This window comes from Labeo rohita, chromosome 13, assembly GCF_022985175.1.
Source record: "Labeo rohita strain BAU-BD-2019 chromosome 13, IGBB_LRoh.1.0, whole genome shotgun sequence".
Taxonomy (NCBI): Eukaryota; Metazoa; Chordata; class Actinopteri; order Cypriniformes; family Cyprinidae; genus Labeo; species Labeo rohita.
Window position 1 is genome coordinate 13494139 of NC_066881.1, and position 22309 is coordinate 13516447.

The following is a 22309-nucleotide window of genomic DNA, read 5'->3' on the forward strand; positions in this document are numbered from 1 at the left end:
ATTTGTAATGGAACTATTAGTGTGTGGGACATGAGCTATACACATAAACTCGGGCCTATGTGGGCTCCGTCTCTCATTTGGGATGAATACAAATGTGTTTTGCATGCTTCATTTTAATTGCATTATCAGAAAAAAAGGTCTTATCAATGTCACTGTGTGGTACCTTTTCAATAACTATACCTTTGTGCCATATTTACCTCTAAAAGAAGTACCTTAAATGTACATATTATGGCCTACTGTATACATATTAGTACCTCAGTGGTACATATTAGTACTTTTTGAAAGCGTACTGTCCCAGTGACAGCTTTTGTTCTGTACATTTTTCTGAAAGTTGCTTTGGAATATGTTGCATTAGCATGTTTCCGGTGACAAGAAACGTAACTTGCATTCCAGCAAATATGGTAATAAAAATGGGGATGTGATGTGTGCTGTCAAGTGCTGACATTAAACAGGCCCAGTCATCTTGTGCACTATATTTCAAGTTTTATGAAGCTGTACAGTAGTTTGTGTCAGGTACTGACTAAGTGAAATTTACATGTATTTAGATAAGTATTTGCCGGTTTAAAAAAATGTGAATGCAAATGGAAAGTTCTTTAGCTAATAAAGTGTTTAATTTCAGACGTCATACATGTTTGAATTGACATGAAGGTCAATAAAAAGCAGAATTTTAATTTTGAGATTGACTGCTCCTTTAAGACTGTCTGTTTACTAGACTGGGATGTTGGGTTAGGCTAGTACTCATGGGTCATGATATGAGGTCATGTGGATTAGGGAGGACACTTACAGGGTTGTGTCATCCTCTGGCTGGAGATCTCATTAGATGGGTGTAGACTTCATGCAGATAGTCAAGGGAGAGCTTCATATATGAGAAATACCAGTCTGAAATGAATAAGTTTTACTATTATGTGTAGAACAGAAAAACATTCCAATCTGTCACATTTTAGTTCCTATTGCAACGTAGCATAAAGATTGAAGCTTAGCAAAAATGGGGTTTTCCAGTTTTACTTCTTATCTGTTCCAGAGTGAATCAGTGCCTTATTCCTCTCAGAGATAAATAAGATGACAGAGATTCAGAAATGAGTTGGGGGAAGCAGGAGGAAGCGTTAGCCACACTTCCTGTTCCTTGCAAAAACACTCAGTCAACCCAAAACAATCCATCTCTTCAGACACTGAAGCGGGAGGATGCACTCACAGCCAGCATGGTGAAATCACCCTTTCACCCACTAAAAACACCATATGTCATTTGGTTTGAAAGAAGAGAGGGAGCTTTTGGGGCTACAAAACTGCTTTAGTAGAAAGTGATGTGTCTATTCATGATATCTTAAGCATGCTTGTGCCTCTAAGAAGGTGAAGCTCACTCCAAGAGTAAAGTCGGCTCTCGCTTTAAGCTTTTAAATGAAGTCTTAAAGTATTTCTTTTCTCAAGATTTTCTCTGCGGTCATACAGGGATTTTGATGGGTTTGAAGATTGAGGTCTGTCAGACATGCATATGTTCATTAGAACGTACCGACGACCAACATTCTCCAGCTTCCAAAGCTCTTTCATGTCTTGTTAAGAGAGAGGTTTATATCGCACCACATCAGGGCGCCTCTGCCACGTTGTGCTTATTCCTGAATTCCGTGGGTAGTTGACGGGTATGAAGGTTTTCCTGTGGTTGCTCGACTAATGCCTGTGTTCCAGAAAAGAAAAAACCCCAGCTGCTAGTGTTCAGCTATTCCTTGCAAGCTGCTCCCAAGATATAATCTATCTAGGTTGTGAAGGACTTCTCAGAACTTATTCTTATCAAGACACATTATCCCAAACCTACAGGCAATATCACAACTGTGTTGCTAAATAAAAAATTCTCACAGGAAGGAGTTTTAAAACTTTCTTTAAAGGCATAGTTCACCCAAAAATGAAAATTCTGTCCTGAGTTACTCACCCTTGTGTCGTTCCAAACCCATAAGATCTTCTTACGGGTTCATCTTCGCAACACAAATTAAGATGTTTTGATGAAATCAGAGCGCTTTCTAACCCTGCATAGACAGCAACACAACTGACACATTCAAGGTCCAGAAATCGATAAAATAGTCCATGTGACATCAGTGGTTCAACCATAATGTTATGAATCTACGAGAATACTTTTAAAGAAAATACAAAAATAAAATAAAATAAAGCCCAAATAAAATCAAGCGCATAAGGCATCTAAGCATATAAGGAAAGAGACATTACATATTTTTTAGCAAGGCTGTACACACATCCGATCCCTGTAAAACTTTGCATGCTTGTTTTGAATCACCTTTTGCATGTGCAGGTTTCGTGAAGTTTTGAGCTTTCCTTTAGGATTTTGGTTAAATTTGGAGAGGCCCCTTTTCCCAAAGGGTAAATTAGATTTTTTTTTGATAAATATTGGCCTAGAAAGTCCAGAGAATTGTACTGCAGTGTTTTTTTTTCCACATTGAGCAAAAAATGTAGGACTAGTTCGCGAAAGTAGTTTTTTTTTTCTCAATCATTTAACAAACCATTTGATTGACAGCAGTGGTTCTAGAGGCAGAGTTGTCTGGAATGAGGAGTTCTATTATACGATATGAATATCGAACAGGGTCGAACAGGCCCACCAAGTTTCATTCCGATCGGCCTCCATTAACCTTGTCTAACAGGTGCTCAAAATTGGTCAGCCAATTGTGGCCATGTTCTTTGAGATACGCTAATGTCCTTGTAGATGCTTGTTGCACTTTGGACCAAGACCATGCACACCAATTTTCATGTTGATAGGACACAATTGCACAGTTATAACCATTTTTATGTTTTTAGCGATACCAAGCTCAGATTGAGCTCTTACATAATTGTTCTGAGTTAGGTGGAGATATTCCGTTCAGGAGTTATAGGCATTTTACTAAAAGTGGCCTTGTCCCTTTCGAACGTTTTGGTGCCCCTTTGGGACGGTGAGTCGAAAGTTGAAATTTTTTTGATAATTATTGATATTCACTCTCCAGAGAGTACTCCTGCATTGGTTTGGTTCAGATCGGGCGAAAAAAATAGTTAAATACCTGAAAATTTCGCCAGGCTTACGATCGAACCTGAAATATGCATTTTGTCTGGCGTGATCCAAGGATTCCAACGACATAAGGCAGTTGAGCCTGCGACTGACAGTTTAGGAGTTATGAGCGATTTCGTACTTTTGTTCACTGTAGCGCCCCGTCAGGCCGATTGGGACGAGCCTTTGTCACGTTGTAGGCGGTATGAGTACTAACATCCCTCCAAATTTCAAGTCTCTACAACAAAAGGTCATTGCACACTGAGTTAGAACACACTGATTTTCGAACATTAAAAAATAAATACAACCTCACATTGTGCTAATCACATTTACACACTGCCTCCGAAACATTTGTCCATCATAAAAAAATCCAGATCAGGTTCAATTTTCTGCGCTTTCGCATCCGTAGCAAGCATTTTGATAGGAAAGGATGACGAATATGGAAAAACGAAAAAACGCATACAAAAAAATTTCGGACTCGGTGTGCAATGACCTTTACGGTTTGGTCTGCATGATCAGTTTTACGTGGAGATTGCTGATCCATGACTGCTCTAACAATTACAGTAGGGTTTCATGTGCTTGAACCCCTAAATATTATTATTATTTTTATAAAATAATAAAAAATTACAGACTTACAAAAAATCCTACACAGTTATTTTCGACTAGTATTATAATTATTTAGATTTTCATAGAAAGTATTTAAAATTATGTAAGTTAATACTGTCGTATTACTATTATAATAAATGCATTTCTTGCATCTACTTTCCATCCATAAGTGGACCTTTAGATTTTTTAAGTGGAGGCCGGCTATTTTGTATTTCAGTGAGTGGATATTGTGTTCCAGCTCCTCAAGCTGCATAATCATAGTGCACTCTCAGCAAATATGGGGCACATATATCAAAACGACACCCATTATTGGTCAAGATTGTCATAGCGATGTGCTAATAAAAAGGGCTTTCACAATATCCAATGTGAAGTAGCCCTAGCTGCTTGTGAGTGCTGTGTGATATTAGTCATGAGGGTCTTCCAGGAGAAACAGTCATGCTCTCTACAATAATTACAGTTATATAGAGACTTGTTATTGTAGGTCAGATGTCTGTTTTTCATTTATCCGTCTGAATTTGAGGTTGTGCATAGCTGTAAATACCTGACAGACTACAAAAACAACAACGTCCATTATTTTATACTGCTGAAATACAATGTTTTTTTAATATACAATGCTGTACCATGCACCTAGGAGTACCATGTATTTTTAAAGAGGTTCAGAAGTTGCACTGGGTCACCTAGAAAAGGTATGTGGGTTTGTAAGTCAGGAGGATACATTAAATTCCTCTTCCCAGACCATTTGCAGCTGTAGCTCAGAGCAGCTGAATGTGACCTCCTTTTCATAAAAAGGGAAAAAAAAATCCCAGAGCCCAGTAGGGTGTGCAGCCAAGTTGCCTACATCACTTCCTGCCGCATCTGGCAATGATCATAGGCAGCGAGGGAGGAGGGAAGTGTCCCGGGCCTGTGTAGTCAGCATGCAGCAGATTTCGGCGCGGTCTAACGGATCTCCCTCTCTGTCTCTCTCCACCCACATTCCACTGTCGGTTCAAATTTAAACATCTTAGTGGGACGGACATGATCTCTTCATAAAAAGTCTACCTTTTTTTTGTTTTGTTTTTTTCTAATGAAACATACGTTATGTAAAAAAAAGTGTAGAGTGCGGAATGGAATGTCACTGATAGAAAGTTTTCATAAATGTCTCTGTTTTTCTGTCCATCAGGATGACGTAGGGACTGAGGCTGGAGGAGAGTGCAGAGATGAGCCTCACGTCCTGGTTCCTCGTGAGCAGCGGGGGTACGCGGCACCGGCTGCCCCGTGAGATGATCTTTGTGGGCCGTGATGACTGCGAGCTTATGCTACAGGTCAGGAAGGGTGTCTCTCAATTTTAAAACTAAAACTATGGAAAATCATATTCATTATTAGATATAAAGGTAAAATAAACAAAATAATAAGAAGTATAAATAAAAAGTATAAATATTAGTATGATTTAGGCGAAATCACAAATGGAATCACAGAATCCAGTCATAAAAATGGAATTTACTGTATAATCATGGAATTTGCCAAATTTTGGATGAATGAATCAAAAGTAGGTCAGTCCACTTAAATCAGAATGTGATTTGGACTAGTGTCTGTGAATATAAAGTGGCAAAATACTATTTGAACATGAATCCTGCATGTCTCTGTGTGAATGAATGGCGCAGACGCACGGTTTCGTCCACTACACACATACTGAAGCACGCGTGACGCTTGCTGTGTTTTCATATATGAGTACATGAACATATAATCTCTAGAACTGCTCTGTTCTGAGTCACTTCATGGGCAATTTACTGTTTCTTGTGAGAAGAATACTGTGATATATTTTACAAAAAGGTTTTCAAAGCAACCTGTCAAAATAAAAGTGCGGTTTAACTTGAAGAAATTATGACAGAAATATATTATTTAATGTAACATTTGATAGTACTACTACTACTAATAAAATTGTAAAAACATTATTTTTAAGGAATATTTACCAGAAAAAATATTTACCAGAATTTATTTACCAGAAATATGTAAATATGCAACACAGTATTTCTGCAAAATAATAATACTAATAATTATTATTATTATTTATTAATGATTATTTACTAATTATTATTAATAATTAATTATTTAGTTATTTTATTTATTTAATCACTTTTGATGATTAAAATTTATTTAAACTTATAAATCGAATCTATAATATTAATGAAAAACAGAATTTGATAAAAATTGAAACAAAATTTGAGAAAGAAAAAAAACATTTAATAGGGCCTTAAAAATTTAAGTTTTGTTAAACTTTTAATATTTGCTATTAAATTGTGTAAGTTTTGTGATTTTAATTTATTAGACATGCTTTCTGATCATATACAATTTAATTTAACCATTAAAACAGCGTCTCGAAAAATTAAAAGAGAAAAAATGGAAAAATAAACAGAATTGGAAAAAAACATATATATGAGATAAAAAAAACTTGTTGAAGTGTTGCCATGTCAACTTGCTGAAATACAATTTTTAATACAAAAATTACTAAAACTGAAATAAAAATAAATGAAAGCTATATATATATATATATATATATATATATATATATATATTACACATATATATACATATATATGAATACATACTATAATACTACTGCTTTTATGAACAGGTTGTTAAATCAAAAGTCTCTGTTTAGGTGAATTGAGCATTCTTTGTAATATTAGCATCACCTAATGAAATGACAAAAGAATGACTGTTTTCAAACTTGTAGTTCTGCCTCAAACTTAAAATATTGGTAGACGGTGTTACTGTGTTTAAAGATTCTAAGGAATCATCACATATATCCTTCATGCAAGGCAGTGCTAGAATGTAGAGTGTCAAGCTCAATTATAAAAAAAAAAACTGGATCATGTGACACTGAAAACTGGAGTAATTGTGCTGAAAATTCAGCTTTGTCATCACTACCATAAATTACATTTTAAAAACAGCTATTTTTTATTTTACTATATTTCTGAATGCAGCCTTGGTAAGCGTAAAACACTTGAAAGATGTTTTCTGTAATGATGATAGTAAGGATGGAGAAAGATTAAACCATGCCCAAGAGGAAAGCTGTGTTCCATCTAAGTGGCATGACTATCTACCTCATCATCAGTATACACGTGTTAGTCATGCAACTTTATTAATAGAAAGTGGGGCGAACGGCTCATGGGGTACTTTTAGATGTACTACAGTGTTGAACTACGTGAGCATAGACTGGCAAATATTGAGGGAGAGAGAGTGCCAGTCACGTCATTAGAGAGAGCCGAGTAACTCGGTCCAACCCCAAAACAAACCTGACATATCACAACACAAACACAGATGTAATATCAGCCACTTGAAGAAAAGCTGTGTACTGTGTATCTCATAGAATCATTAGCAACAGCACGAAACATTATAGCAACCACATAACAACATGCTAAAACCCTCTCACAATGACACATTAGTAGCTACACAGCTTTGAGTTGAAATGGCCTACTAACATTTCCTTCAGAAGTCTTTAATGGAAGTGAATTCTACGCATCTCAAAGCAATAATAAAAACCCTGTTCTGAAATCCAATTACTGGGACATAACAAATACTAGCTTTACTATGCTCTTTAAAATGGTGAGTATTGAACTGTAGAGAACAAAGTAACTCTGGGGTTTCAAGTGTTCAAATACTAGTCTTTGGTGGACATAAACATAGGCATTGTTTAGTTAGGAAGGCCCCATTTCCCTCTTTGACCCTTCCATGTCAGGGTCAAGCATAAATCAAACTCAGCGTGGTCATGTGATTGTGTTACAATACGTTTAGTGGTCACATGGTTAGTCTCAAAATAGATTGGTAATGTATTAGATTCCTTATCACTGAACTGAGGATGAGTCCACTTTTAAAATAGAGCTACCATGCTCTTGTACACTTGTTTTAGGTGTTTTATCATCAGCACATGCATGTTTTACACCTTAAACTTCTGCATGTGCATTCATTTGCTAATTTTAATTGTTATTTCATGAACAACTTGTCATTACAATGTCTGCAAACGTTGTAGGTTGGCCTTTATCAATCAGATTCACTGTGTTGTCCAACAGAAAGCCGTTTGGTTTGATAGTAACTTCTGTGTGAGCTGTGTTTCGTATATCACTGCTTTTGACAGTACAGTAGACAATGGACCTTTTTTGTTCACAATTTCACTAATGTGACTTCAACTTGAGATCATAACCAATCTTCAATACTAGTATAAGGGATTGTTTCTCATCAGATGTTTGTCAGTTTAGGTATGTTGCACATGTAAGATATGTCACCTTCAAATTCTGTTATTGCTACGAGGTGAAATACTTCTGTGTCTGCATATAAACTAGCTTCCAAAAATAACAAATACATGAATGCTCAGCGAAAACTGTCTCTGGTTCGTAACTCTTGCTTTTATCTGTGTGTGATTGCAGTCTCGCAGTGTAGACAAGCAGCACGCTGTCATCAACTATGAGTCCAGCAGTGATGAGCATAAAGTGAAGGATTTGGGAAGCCTGAATGGGGTGAGTAATAGGGATGGAGATAATGGAGATAAATGATTTCGATAAATGAATGCCATTTACATTTGACCAGGCTGCCATTTTTCTACAGAACTATGCTTTTTTTAATCAATTAAAAAAATTACTGAAATAATCACACATTTTTTCTGAAATTAATCATGATTAATCGATTAATATACTTTTTATTGCAATAATTTCACATTCAATCTTAAAATTAATGTAGAAACAACGTAAAGCCAGTATATTTTTTAATATTTGTCACAAATTTTTAGAGCTGTCAAATCGATTAATCGCGATTAATCGCATCCCAGATAAAAGTTTGTGTTTACATAATACATTTGTGTGTGCTGTGTATATTTGAATGCATGTATAAATACGCAAACATACATGTATATATTTAAGAAATATTTACATATATATGTATTCATATTTATATATGATTTATATAGTGCTGGGCAACTATTAATCATGATTAATCACATCCAAAATAAAAGTTTTTGTGTTTTGTGTAGATAATATATGTGTGTGTGCTGTGTACATTTATTATGTATATATAAAGACACACATACAGTGTATATATAAAAAAATATTTACATGTATTTACGTTTATATATTTATATTAATGTAATTTATATTATACATAAATATATTTAATATATAAACATAACATTTTTCTTGAAAATATGCATGCGTGTGTATTTATATATACATAATAAATATACACAGTACACACACATAATGTACAGAATACTTTTATTTTGAATGCAATTAATCGTGATTAATTGTTGTCCAGCAGATTAGATTATATATAAATATAAATATATATGACATTTATTTCTTAAATATATACGTGTATGTGTGAATATTTATATATGCATATAAATATACACAGCACGCGCAAATATATTTTATAAACAAACTTTTATTTTGGATGCGAATAATCACGACTAATCGATTTGACTACTCTTTTTTTTTTTATGACTGAAGGTGAGTATCACTGATATCAATATTACTGATGTCTCTATGAAAATGTTATTTTTTCCTAATATTTAACCATTGACTCTAGCTATTTAACATTACAGTACAGTTAAGAGCTATCATTTGTAACATTTATTAGACTTTAAAAAATAACTTCGAATTTAAGTGAACTCAAAACAGTCTTCACATAAACCCATTATTTAGCTGTGCCCTTCAGCAAGTAGGAAATTTATCAAACAATATGTCAATTTACTTATTTAGTCTGTTATTGTGTAAAATGAAAGATGATGTACAGTCAGCCAGTTATTACTGTAAAAAAGCTAGGTTCTTTAAAATTTCCATTTATGTATATTCAACTTTTTATTTAATCTTGACACAGATTTATGTGCCCTTGCTCCTTTTAAATACGGACCTCCTTCTTTATACTTGGTTCTTTTACTATGTGGTAATTCTAAACCTTAGTAATGTACTGAGGTACAGGCTGCTTTTCCTAGGTCTGTACTCCGTATTCTGTTTGTGTTAGATTATGTCCGTCTGTTTGTGGTCAGAAGAAACTCTATGACTAAATGAGAACTCATGGGGCTGCTCACACAAATTACAACCCCTTCCTGTTGAGTCATGCCTAAGAATTCCTCTTCCTGTCCTGCTTTGGCAGGAAATTACTATTATAGTGTGCAGCATATTATCCACCTCTTTTTTCAGTACCGTTTACAGTTCTCATGTTGACCAGCAATTAGTTTTTAGCAGAACTCTACACAGCAAGTCCTGACATTGTATGAAACTATCGTATTCCTTTAGTTAAAGTTGGCACATGTTGAATAAAGGGAAATAACTTGCAGTCAGCCAATGAAGAGCCTGTACAAATTCCCCGGCTGTGACCCCACATTCCAGCAAAATATCTTAAGGTCTTTGGATATTGTAGGAAGGACAGAGGAGGAGATTGATTCAGCTTTTCAAGGGAAATTTTAAACTTGAATGCTTTAGAAAGTGCTTTGTCAGTATGATTTGCTCCCCTTCTTTGTTGGGCTTTGCAGGAAGTGGCTGATATTTGAGACAGAGCAGACCTTACAGCACATTATTATCACCCTGAATGTTTTCAGACTTTGTGAGGTGGCTCTCCCTGTAGTGATATGTTTAGAGGGATCTGTAAACCATTTGTGCACTGAACTTTTGAGGTTGAACTCATTAAACACACAGATGTCTTGCTGCCTTAATGAATGGAGGCTAATGGAGTCTAGTGTGTGTATGGTGCTTCTCAGGTGTAGGTACAGTTTTTGAAATCAAGGAGATTTTGAGATTATACCATAAGCATGTTGTTATTACTCAATTTCTAAGATTAAATGGATTTTTTTTAGAAAGCCCAGATTTAGAGGGTTATTGACTTGCAGATCTGTCTAATCTTTTCATACTTCAAGGAAAGCCTTTTGTTTTGTTTTGTGTGTGTGTGTGTGTGTGTGTGTGTGTGTGTTTTTATATAATTCTCTGAAGAAGTTCCAAACTTTGCGGAATCCAGTCATAAAAATGGAATTTACTGTATAACACAGAATGTCATGGAATTTGCTGAATTTTGGATAAATTATGACTAGGTCTAGGTCAGTACATTTAAATCAAAATGCGATATGGATTAGTGTTTGTGAATATTAAGCCACAAAAATAATATTTAAATATGAATCCCGCATGTTCTGCATGTACTACATACATACTGAAGTGTACATGACACTTGCTGTGTTTGCTGCCTCTATATATGAGTACATGAACACAAGAAACAATCTCGAGAGCAGCTAAAACTATTGTCGTATCATATACAAACAGAAACTCAAAGGTATTCACAGCAACCAGTCAAAGTAAAAGTTTGGTTTATCTTGAAGAAACTGTGACATATATATTACTTAATGTAATGATAGTACTGCTACTACTGCTAATAAGATTATTAAAACATTTTTTTTTATTGTTGAATATATACCAGAAAAATAATTTACCAGAATTTATTTACCAGAGAAATGCAAACACTTTTCAAATAATTACAGATGCTTTTGATTAATGAAATTTTATGAAACCATTAAAATGGAATGCAAAAATTAATGGAAAACAGACAATTTGAGAAAAAATAATACTGAATTTGAGGAAAAAACATATATCATGTGTAACTTTTAATAAATTGCTGTTAAGTTGTCTACGTTTCAGGCTTTCGATTAATTAGACAAGCTTTTTGATTACCATTTCTTCGTTCAACCATTAAAACAGAGTCTACTATATTTTAAATGGAAAAAACTGAACTCCTAAAAATTACATAGGGAAAAAAAAAACAGAATTTGGGAAAAAATAAAACTGATTTCAGAGGGCCCTACAAATCACTGTTCAAGACTGATCATTTGTGACCCCGGACCACAAAACCAGTCATAAGGGTCAATTTAAGTCTCCAAATTGAGATTTATACATCATCTGAAAGCTGAATAAATAATCTTTTTGTTAGGATAGGACAATATTTGGTCGAGATACAGCTATTTGAATATCTAGAATTTGAGGGTGCCAAAAAACAAAATACTGAGAAAATCACCTTTAAAGTTGTCCAAATACAGTTCTTAACAATGCATATTATTAATCAAAAATTACTTTTTTATATATTTATAGTAGGAATTTTACAAAATATCTTCATGGAACATGATCTTCACTTAATATCCTAATGATTTTTGGCATAAAACAAAAATCAATAATTTTGACCCATAAAATGTATTTTTGGCCATTGCTACAAATATACCCCAGCGACTTAAGACTAGTTTTGTGGTCCAGGGTCACATTTGATCATTTTAATATGTCTTGCCAAATATTCTGCTTTAATAGGAAACATATCAATACAAAAACCCTGAAGTTGTCAAGTTTATTTACAGGATTCTACAGAAATTCTATATATAAACCAGTACTTACATATCCATTCATTCCACAAAACACTTGACCCATGTAAGCTACAGTACTTATGGTAAACTAGAAATTAACTTCTCTGTCTGTGATTTTAACTTTATATTTGAACATTTTACAAACATATTTGGACCAGTATAAGTTGATCCCACTAAAATGTGAATTTAATTTAACTTTTTTATTTTCAGACATTTGTGAACGATGTCAGGATCCAGGAACAGATGTACATTACTTTAAAGATTGATGACAAACTGCGGTTTGGATATGATATCCTTCAAAGCATAGATGTCATCTGAAAGCCTTTAAGATTTAGTATTAATTTGGTATTTCAAAGCCCCTGTTTGTATCTGTTGTCCTATGTGATCTGTTAGAATTTAATTTGTTTGTACACTCTTAATTTGAAAGATTATTGTGTATGTGCATGACAGAGAAAAGAAGAAGTAGAACTAGTTACGTGCTTCCATGTTTAGTATGTTTTGGCTATTATGAAACTATCTTCCTTAACCTGACTCACATACCAACCTGTTCACTGTGGTGCGAGGAGAGCTACATGTGCCAGAGGAGGCTTTGAAGGTAAAACATCCACTACATTTCTGAATCAGTTAATATAGATAATGTACTGGTTCATCAAGATGTTTGCACTTATATTATCAGAATATCACTTGCTGATGTTATAGTTTTTATTTATCTTCCTGAAGTAAAGTTTGATGACAGGTTTCTGGCACTTATTATGTTCTTCTCCCTCCTTTCTATCAGCATGAAAAGTTCACCAGCCAACTTCAGCTGGGCAAGAAGCCCACCTGTGCAGAGCCCTTTAAAAAAACCCAAGTCTTCCCCAGACAAAGCCAAAGTGAGCAAACCCACAGAACCCATTGCTGAACCAGTAGCCAAACCGGCAGAGCCTAACAAAGGAGATGACAAGATGCCAGGTAAAAAAAAAAACACCTTGATGATGCCAGGGTGTAAGTTATGAATAAGTGTACTGGTGTCTGAAGCTTTCAAACCACTTTGTAGGTGATGCAAAACAATGTGTCATCGTAATAGTGGACTAGACGCTGCTGTGCCCCATCTGACTAATCCATTGTCCCTTTTCAGCAGTGCAAGGTGGCATAAATGATCATAGTTTATTTTTATCAAAGCACTGACTAGTGACAGGTGTAAGTGACCTCCTGTCATCTCATTTAATGTCAAGCACCAGGGCGGGATGCAAAAAAACCATTAACTCTCCTCACACTGTACCAACGTGTGACACAAACATGTGACAGTTGTGAAAGAGAAAAACAACCCTCTGGCTAAAGAGAAGATTGCATCTGATTATTTTCCTGTTATGGAAAATGGAAAAAACTTGTCACAAATGGAAAATTAAGGATGACATTGCCAACCCTTAATGGCTAGCACAGTTCCATTGATTTCACATTTAATGGTCGCACCGTTTGTGCTATGGGCATAAATGATACCTCAAATCGGAGAGGTGTTCTGTTCATTTTAATTGCACAGACATCTATTGACAGAGTCAGATTTATTGTAAAATGGATTGTTTTGGTCCTTAATTATAAATAAATTACTGTATAAACACACCTGTGACATCTGCAGCCATTTTGCTAAACATTTCTGAAGAACTACATTGCTTGGTGAAATACTTTTATATTCGTTATGAGTTGACTATTATATTTTGTTGCTTTGTGTTTATTTTATCAAACCTTGCCAGGTATATGTAGTAAAATGTAGCGCCATACCTAACAACGCCCCTTATTAGCTGTTCTAAAATCAGTGTAAACCACAGCTTCATGGGGGTTATTGCTTTATTTGAGACTTTAACCCATCTAAACACATGTATTTATGTGTTACCCTGCGTAATTAGAACTATGGTTTAGCCCTGTCGTGAAGTGCTGGGTATTTAATAATAGGGAAGGGAACAGCCCTACGCCCATGCCTCTGTTTTCCAGCCATCAGCGTGTCAAGGGCGGGTAGCATTTAACATGCACTCTTATCTCACTGCCACCTGGTTATTTCATCCTGCTAATTGTCAGGCTTGTCCAAAAATCCCCTGGCCCCCCAGCTGCTAAAGTTACATGATGCATCTGTTTGCAGCACATGAAGAAACTACTGATTTCAGGAGAGAATTAACTCCACTGCAAAATTAAATCACTGAATCAATATTATGAATATGGTCAATATTATTACATCAAAAACATTCCTCCATAAGGCTTATCTTGCATACTGTGTTTCTAATGAAATTACAATTGGCTACAGGCTAAAATCTGTCATCATTTACTCATCTTCATGTTGTCCCAAGCTTATATGCTGTTATTTTTTCCAGAAAAAAATGAGATTTTGAAGGATGTACACACTCTTATTTTCAATATGCTGGCAGGCCATAGCAACCACGGCTGTCAAACTTCAAAAAGCACACCAGAAACCTTCATTTAAGAAAAAAAACTAGTCCATATGAGTTCTCTGCACTATATTCCAAGTCTTTTGAAATCATATGAGAGTTTTTTGAGGAACAGACTTCAGTTAAAAGTGGAATTCAAATTTAAACATGAAAGCAAATTAGATTTATGATCTATTTCTTTGAGTTCAAAGAGTAAACAGCACATAATATCAGAGGAAAGGACAGTAGTGAAATACATACATAGCTATATATAAATAGCTTTAAATAGTTTGTATACTTTATGCCTCTGTATGTGTAACTCTCATGTCCTCAAAATGCAAAGTAACATTTTTTATTTCTGTAATAGGTGATATAGCGGCCTTGCACAGGGGAACCCCACTGTATGGCCAGCCATCCTGGTGGGGCGATGGGGATGCGGATGATGAGAATTCCTTTAAACAAGAGAATAAAACATCTGGAAAGAAGCAGGAGAACAGCGGGGCAGGTAAGACATCCCAGAATTCTTTTAAACACTCTGCTCACACAAAAGTGATTAAACATTTTTTTTAATAAGAAAGTCACAGGGAGATCCTTATTTAAGGAATAGTTTACCCAAAAATGAAAATTACTCACCCTCAAGCCATCCTAGGTGTATATGACTTTCTTCTTTCAGAAAATTATAATCGGAGTTATATTAAAAATGTCCTGGCGCTTCCAAGCTTTATACTGGCAGTGAATGGGGTTAAAGTTGGATGGATGAAGCCCAATAAAAGTCCATAAATACATCATAAAAAGTGCTCCACATGGCTCCGGGGGGGTTAATAAAGGCCTTCTGAAGCAAACTGATGCAACAGAAACATATCCATATTTAAAACATTATAAACCATAGTCTCAAGTTTCTGCTAACTATCGTACATGAATTTCTGTGTAGGGATGGGTATCGTTTGCATTTTATTGAAACTGACACCAATACTGCTTATCGATAACGGTACTTATCAATACTGTTATCAATACTATTTAGTTCAAAAAGATATGATGTAAAAAGTTATTTTATTACTGCTGAACTTTAATTCCAAATGTATTCGTCTGAAAAAAAAAGTCATATACACCTAGAATGGCTTGAGGGTGAGTAAATCATGGGATAATTTTCATTTTTGAAAATTATCTTTCCCTTTAACGCCTTTTGAGCAGATCTACACCAGAGAGAAAACAGTTGTGAAGAGAATGGGAAAAGAATTTGAATTATTTGCTGTTTAAACCAGGAAAAAAATAATGCTTCCGATTGAAGCTGGCATATTCAGTGCACTTTGATCTAGGGGTCTGGAATCCCATTAACTTGCTCCGTATAGAAGTAATGGGATTGTAGATTACCAAGGCTTTACCACAGCAGGACATCACACATTTGCTACAGACACTAAACCAGACAAGTGTACTTAAAATAGTTTTTCTATACAGCAAGACAAGCATGTTTTGCATTAGTATGGCATTTTTATTTAATTTATGATGCAATTTTAGACCAACTAAATCATACCGGTTTGCTTTTTGTGTGTTTTATTTTTCAAATATTCTGTTATGTATTGGGTCATGCATACTTGAACAGAGAGTTTACCCACTGCTTGATTATAACTGCACATGTAAATGTACTCAATGCTACATTTCTAGATTATGTTCATGTACCCTATATGTAACAGTTATTAGACCAAAATAATCATAAACATGAGTTATTTAGATTTCTTTCTTTATAATGTGTGCTGCTTTCATCATTGACCCCAGAATAGACCATCAAAGCCCAGAGATCTTACTCGTGCTCGAGCACACTTAATTTAATTCACTCAAAACAGCTCCGTCTCTGTTCAAAGACACAAAATCTACTCCCAGAAGATGCCTTGTTTCTTTCTGAGGGAATGCTGGGTAAATATATCTCGAAGGGGTAGTGCAGGCACACTGATTGGCACTGTTTGACAAAACCTTACAGTGTTACTCAAACAATGAGTACAGACCCAGGTTCAGAAGACAGCAGAGTTGGCAGAAGCTCGAAATGAATCAGCATTATTTGTTTCAGGCTTGATAAATCTCAGTGCTGCCACAGAGAGAGAGAGAGAGAGCAAACCATTCATGCAACAGTCCACCACATCAAAGTGCCAACACCTCCCAGAGCTATTTTAGGCTGGTTTTTCGAAGGCAGGGACTCACAAGCCAGCGTAGGAAAGAAAGAGGAAGAGAATGTAAAGGGAACCGTCTCCCTTAAGAAGTGAATAGGGTGATTTGCAGACAGGCCCAGCCCCCTCCATCTCCATTGTCACGGAGGCGTGTTTGCTTTCTCCTCTGTGACACCAGTGCCGCTCATCACAGAGGCAGCCACACATGCTAGATTTGTAAGTATTTTAAGTATTAAAGTTTTCATACTTTATTAAACAGTTTATCTTATGTTAACTTGTTAGGAAAGGTGCAGATTTACGTATAAGACCTTGTGCCTCACATGAACGTACTTAAGATGTTACTTAAGTCAAAAGTTTTGGTAAGCAGATGTGATATTTGTTTAGTAGTGAAAAAACAATAGTAGTTAGTGCTTTTCTGTTGTATTTTGTTGCCGAGCGTGAACTAAAAGAGTCGTTGTTGCCTGTCTTATAAGTATCTTTTAATATAATAACTTAAAAGAGGAAGTGCAAAAGTATTTTTAAAAATAGGAAGTTTCAGCTGCACTCTGATAGGTTGTGATTTGCAGAGGACATGACTTCTGGTACATTAAATTTAGTGGAACAATTAAGTAGAACTTGATTCAGATGTGTGAATGATGTCACGATGACATATTTGGAAAATGTTGCTGTGCCTGTAAATGCCATGTGCACCTGTTGCTAACAATAGAGTACTAAATTACTAATATGTATTTAAATATAGCTTTAAAGTCACACCTCAATGAAATAAATGAAATGTTGTGCTACAATTATATTAATTTATATGGAGTACCTAATTCAGTGGTTCACTATTTGCGACGTGACTCATTTTTAGGTTACAGAATTCTTGCACACCCTCGCTCTGCCCACATTACACATACTATTTAGTACATTTCGTAATTAGTTAATTCTTTTTTTTTTCCAGAGTATACATTGGCGCCTTGTTTATGAGATTTGGTTTTAATGTAGTTTAATGGTATTCTTGTGTTTTTAATGGTATTTTTGTGTATTTACCTTGCTCACACCTTTCCCACACTCATGCCCTTGTATTCTGCAAGAATGCATCAGATTGATCAAATGTGACTTTATAATGTAGTATACTCTAAACTACAGCTCAAAAATATTTTATTCATGATATTCAACCCCTAGGGTTGAGAGCCTCTGATCTGTATCTGTGTTAAGATAGGACAATATTTGGCCGAGATACAGCTATTTGAAAATCTGGAATCTGAGAGTGCAAAAAATTTTAAGAAATCCGCATTTAAAGTTGTCTAAAGTTCTTAGCAATGCATATTACTAATTAAAACTTAAGTTTTCATATTCTTATGGTAGGAAAGTTACATAATATTTTCATGGAACATGATCTTTACTTAATATCTTAATGATTTTTGGCATAAAAGAAAAACCAATAATTTTAACCCATACAGTGTATTTTTGGCTATTGTTACAAATATACCCGTGCTACTTAAGACTGGTTTTGTGGTCTAGGGTCACATATTAAACATTTCTGTTTATTCCAACTAACAGAATGAAAACGTAATTCAGCGTAGCATTAGTCAGACAGTTTGTCATTTCCAAAATTTAGCACCATGTGTCCTCAGCCCATTAAGTTGTTAAGGTGCCATTAGCCGTCCCATTAATTCTCGTCATGTGACAGATATTAAACATTTGCTTTGTCCTTACAATGATTTAAGTCCACAGTCCTGATTTATAGCAAGCTGATCTGATTCTGTTCATTTTAAGGCCATGACCCTTAAGCTCATAAATGGTGATCCTTTTTTTTTTCTCTTTTTTTGTGGCCCCACAGAGAGCAAAGAGTCCAAGCGAGGTGATAAATCAAAGGAAAATGGTTTGGGGCCTGTAGGCGCTGAGCCCAGCTACTTTGAGATTCCCAGCAAGAAGGGACAAATGGCACAGAACAGCATCCATGAGATCCCAACCAAGGACACTGAGGGCACTGGGGCTGCAAAATCAGCCACCGGCAATGCTGCTGCACAGGCCAACACCTCATTCACCATTGAGTTTGACGACACTTCCCCAGGGAAGGTCACCATTAAGGATCATGTGTCTCGTCCACGACCTAAAAAATCACCTCACGTTGGCGGTAAAGACCTCAGCACCCTGCAGGCAGCCATCATGGCCTCTGAAAGCAAGGTGGCTGACTGGCTTGCGCAGAATGACCCTCCTTTAGTGAGGCGTGAGTCCACGGAAGAGGACAGTAAGAGCATCAAGAGTGATGTGCCTGTTCACCTCAAGAGACTTAAAGGTACGCCATTACACATACATTTATTCATTAAGCAGGTGCTTTTGTGAAAGCATGAAACTTATTAAATAAGAATAATGCAAGGAGAAATAATCCCAAGGGAGAATGCAATACATGTAGTGCTACCCTAGCAAATTTTATAGCAAATTCAGCTAGAGCTGAAGTCCTAAGTGCAAAAAGTTTGTTTGTTCCTGGTTTAAAGGAACAGGTCATGAAGTACCTTTTTAATGATTTTTGAACTGTTCTCTGAGGTCCACTTAAAATGTTATCCAGATTTTTACATCAAAAAACACAATTTAAAACTAATAGGCTATTTTCTGTCCTGTTTTGACCCCCCTCATCATAGGCGTGGTGAATTGTAGACTCGGAAGTAAACGCCCCCTGCTGTGATTGGCTAACAGTTGTGTATGTTTGACAGCCTACATTGCTCATTGATGGACGCTGCTGTGATTTAGGTTAAAAACGCATAAATACTCTGTATATCTACAATCTATAACAACAACAGACAAAGCAATAGTGACACATAATAAAAACACACACTTGCGTGGTGCAACATCATCTTTCTGAAAATCCTGTGTCAAATTGTTCCTTTTTTGTAAACGAATGCACGGTAAAATGAAGTGAACAAAGGACCAAGTTCTCACTGACACGGTCTTGGACCTTCATTAAAAATAAAGTTCATCCACTCTTTTCTAACGCTGGGATCAGAAGAAAGGCAATGCAAAGACTGTTCTTTCACAATTTGGCACTGCACAGTGTCTTCGAAGTTGTGTTCGGAGCAATGTTTATCGCTTGGTTTCTGCATAGATCTGCGTTCGTCTGTCAAGGACAGGAGACACCAAGCCGACTTCAAAGAACTAGAAGTTCGTCAGCAGTGTCTAGACCATGGGTGTCAAACTCCGGTCCTGAGGGCCGCAGGGCTGCAGAGTTTAGATGCAACCCTAATAAAACACACCTGATCCAACTACTCAGATCCCTCAGGTTTAATTGAAAACTGGATAGTATGTGTGTTGGAGCAGGGTTGCAACAAACCTCTGCAGGGCTGCGTCCCTCCAGGAACGGAATTTGACACCCCTGGTCTAGACCAAAAAGCTGTGCTTGAACACAATGCACAGACTACAGCCAACTGCGAACTAACATGTGCATTCTGTGCCTGCATGAGAGGAATTAACTATCTATCGAGAGTATATATGCGTATTTCGAAAGGAGAAACCAAAACAAGCATATACAAGCTATATGCAGATATATAGTAGTCAACATTTGAAGTGGATCAAAAAAGTTAAAGTTGTACTAAGACAAGAATGGGTATTGTTTTGATTTTAGGACAACTTTGATGAAAGGTTTTGATCCACTTCAGATGTTGACTACTGTATACGAAACATAAACTAAGCAGTGCTTGCTTACCATTTTGAATATCAGTTATGTTAATAACTTTATTCATTTTAAGCAGCTCATGTTTTTATGAAAATATTTGCGTACTGGAATCCTTGGGTAAGATCACGTAACATTAGAAGTCTTTTTAAGTCTTTGTCTTAATTTACTTATTCGTTTTCATCTCCTTTGCTTTAATTCTCAGACACTGACTCGTTTGCTAAACTGAGCATCCAATCATCCAATCACATGTTGAATCAGGCAAACTCTTGCCAGCGTGAGCCCAGCGAGAGCCGACATGTGGAACACACCAAACAAACTAGTTAGACAGACGTTTGGACGAAGGCCCGAGGTTGACCGTTGTCTTGGTGTGTCCCGGCCTTTACGCTACATGTGCAAATCAGTGGGCGGGGCTAAATGGGCAGTGATGTAGACGCAGGCAGGATCATCTTCTGCAGAAGCAGTGTTTAGCCACACTATTACATCATAGAGTGGCACATATCAATCTGTCGTTTTGGCAAACTGGCTTCAATATAATCTGTTTTTAGACTAAAGAGGAAGTTTTGAGTTCTGAAATTTATAAGATGTTTTTATACTATATATACTACATACTATTTATACTACATACTACACAGCTCTTATATGTCAAAATATCAAGGGAATTTTGGTTTCTCAGTTCATGACCCCTTTAAAATGATACAAATATTTTCTCACCCTTGTGTTATTTCAAACCCATATTTTCCTGTGAAAAAACACAAAAGTATCATTTTTGTTGAAACAACACAGCAGGCCTGTTAAGGTCTAAAATAAGAAGCAAAAAATGCTTTAAAAAAAGAACACAAAAAGTTCTGTCTTTTAAAGATCTGTGATCAATTTTGGTCTGGTCCTCAAACAAAGCTAAGACATTATTCACTGCTAGCCCACATTTCTGTCCACAAATAAGTGACTTAAGACATTATTTTTAAATCGGAACATTGACCCAAGTCATTGTGTGACAAAATGACTCTTCCAAAACATTTACTTTTGTGTTTCACAGAAAATATAGCAGCATGAGGTTTGGACCAACATGACTGTGGGCAAATAATGCATTTTTGGAAACTATTTTTAACAAGGCTGGATACAGCATTTAATCATGTGATCTTAGAAGTGTTCAAATGCTTTTTGATTATAGCAGTGTTTGAATAAAGTTTGGGAGTTTTTGTAAAATAATTTTGAAAGATACCTTGTACCACGCCAATTCCACCACTAGGCATTTGCAGGAAATTACCTTGTGAATTTGATCTCTCAACACCACAAGGGAGTTTTTTTAATCGTCAACTGACACTTCGCAAACAGCTTGATTGACAGGCGATCTGACCAATCATAACGCCAAATCTGCCATTTTGTCCAACAAACAAATCAGACAGGGGAGTAGATTAACTTCGGTGGACTTAAACTTAAAACATTGTGTGTATTGACGTCTATCCATGGTTGAAATAAAATACATTGCAAAAAAAAAATGGCACTGCTTAAAGCTTCAATGCCTCTATTCCTCACTTCTGCCATCCCTGCAGTTTAAAAAATGTAAATGAGCAGTTCTGGAGTCATTGATGTATTTCTTAAACATTTGACACAGTTAAATGGACAGAATCATAGACTAACCAAAGATGCCCATCATGTCAAGGCATAACGTCTACCATCTCATAGCCATCCACTTCTTTTCATTTTCTAGACTATCCACTTTCATTCCCCTTAAGATTTTTCTGAATTTCTCACAGCTGTTAAAAGGATTCAATAGTGATGACATCAAATTTTACTGAACTCTGCAACCAGCCAGTAGACGGTTATATAGCGTCAGCTGAATTTCCCATTCCAGAGGATTAGCTGCCACCTAGCACTTTTAAAACCCTTTTTTCCTTGCAGCCACTGACAGAGCTTAGCAAAGAATGCGGTTAGCGCTCCACTTTCTTCTTACGCTCTCCTTAAGGAGCCATTTCTCTAACTGTAGCAGAACTACATCGATTTTTGTTCTATTGATTAGTCTGTGTGGTGGTTTATTATGTTTGTACAAGATTTGATTCCACAAACTAAAACATCTCCTTCTGTGGATCACCCAGGATGCTTCCCTCCGGTAGGACTATT

At 36.0% G+C, this 22309-nt stretch overlaps 1 protein-coding gene across 1 annotated transcript in view; it reads left to right on the forward strand.

The window, feature by feature from the left end:
* The window catches only part of cep170aa (centrosomal protein 170Aa), a 46810-nt gene that overhangs the window by 4156 nt on the left and 20345 nt on the right, over nt 1-22309 (forward strand). The window contains 8 exon segments of the mRNA XM_051126036.1: nt 4782-4923; nt 8026-8115; nt 12195-12273; nt 12521-12579; nt 12763-12818; nt 12820-12935; nt 14748-14885; nt 18362-18820. Coding sequence (XP_050981993.1) covers nt 4819-4923; nt 8026-8115; nt 12195-12273; nt 12521-12579; nt 12763-12818; nt 12820-12935; nt 14748-14885; nt 18362-18820 — 1102 coding nt within the window. The 5' untranslated portion in view covers nt 4782-4818.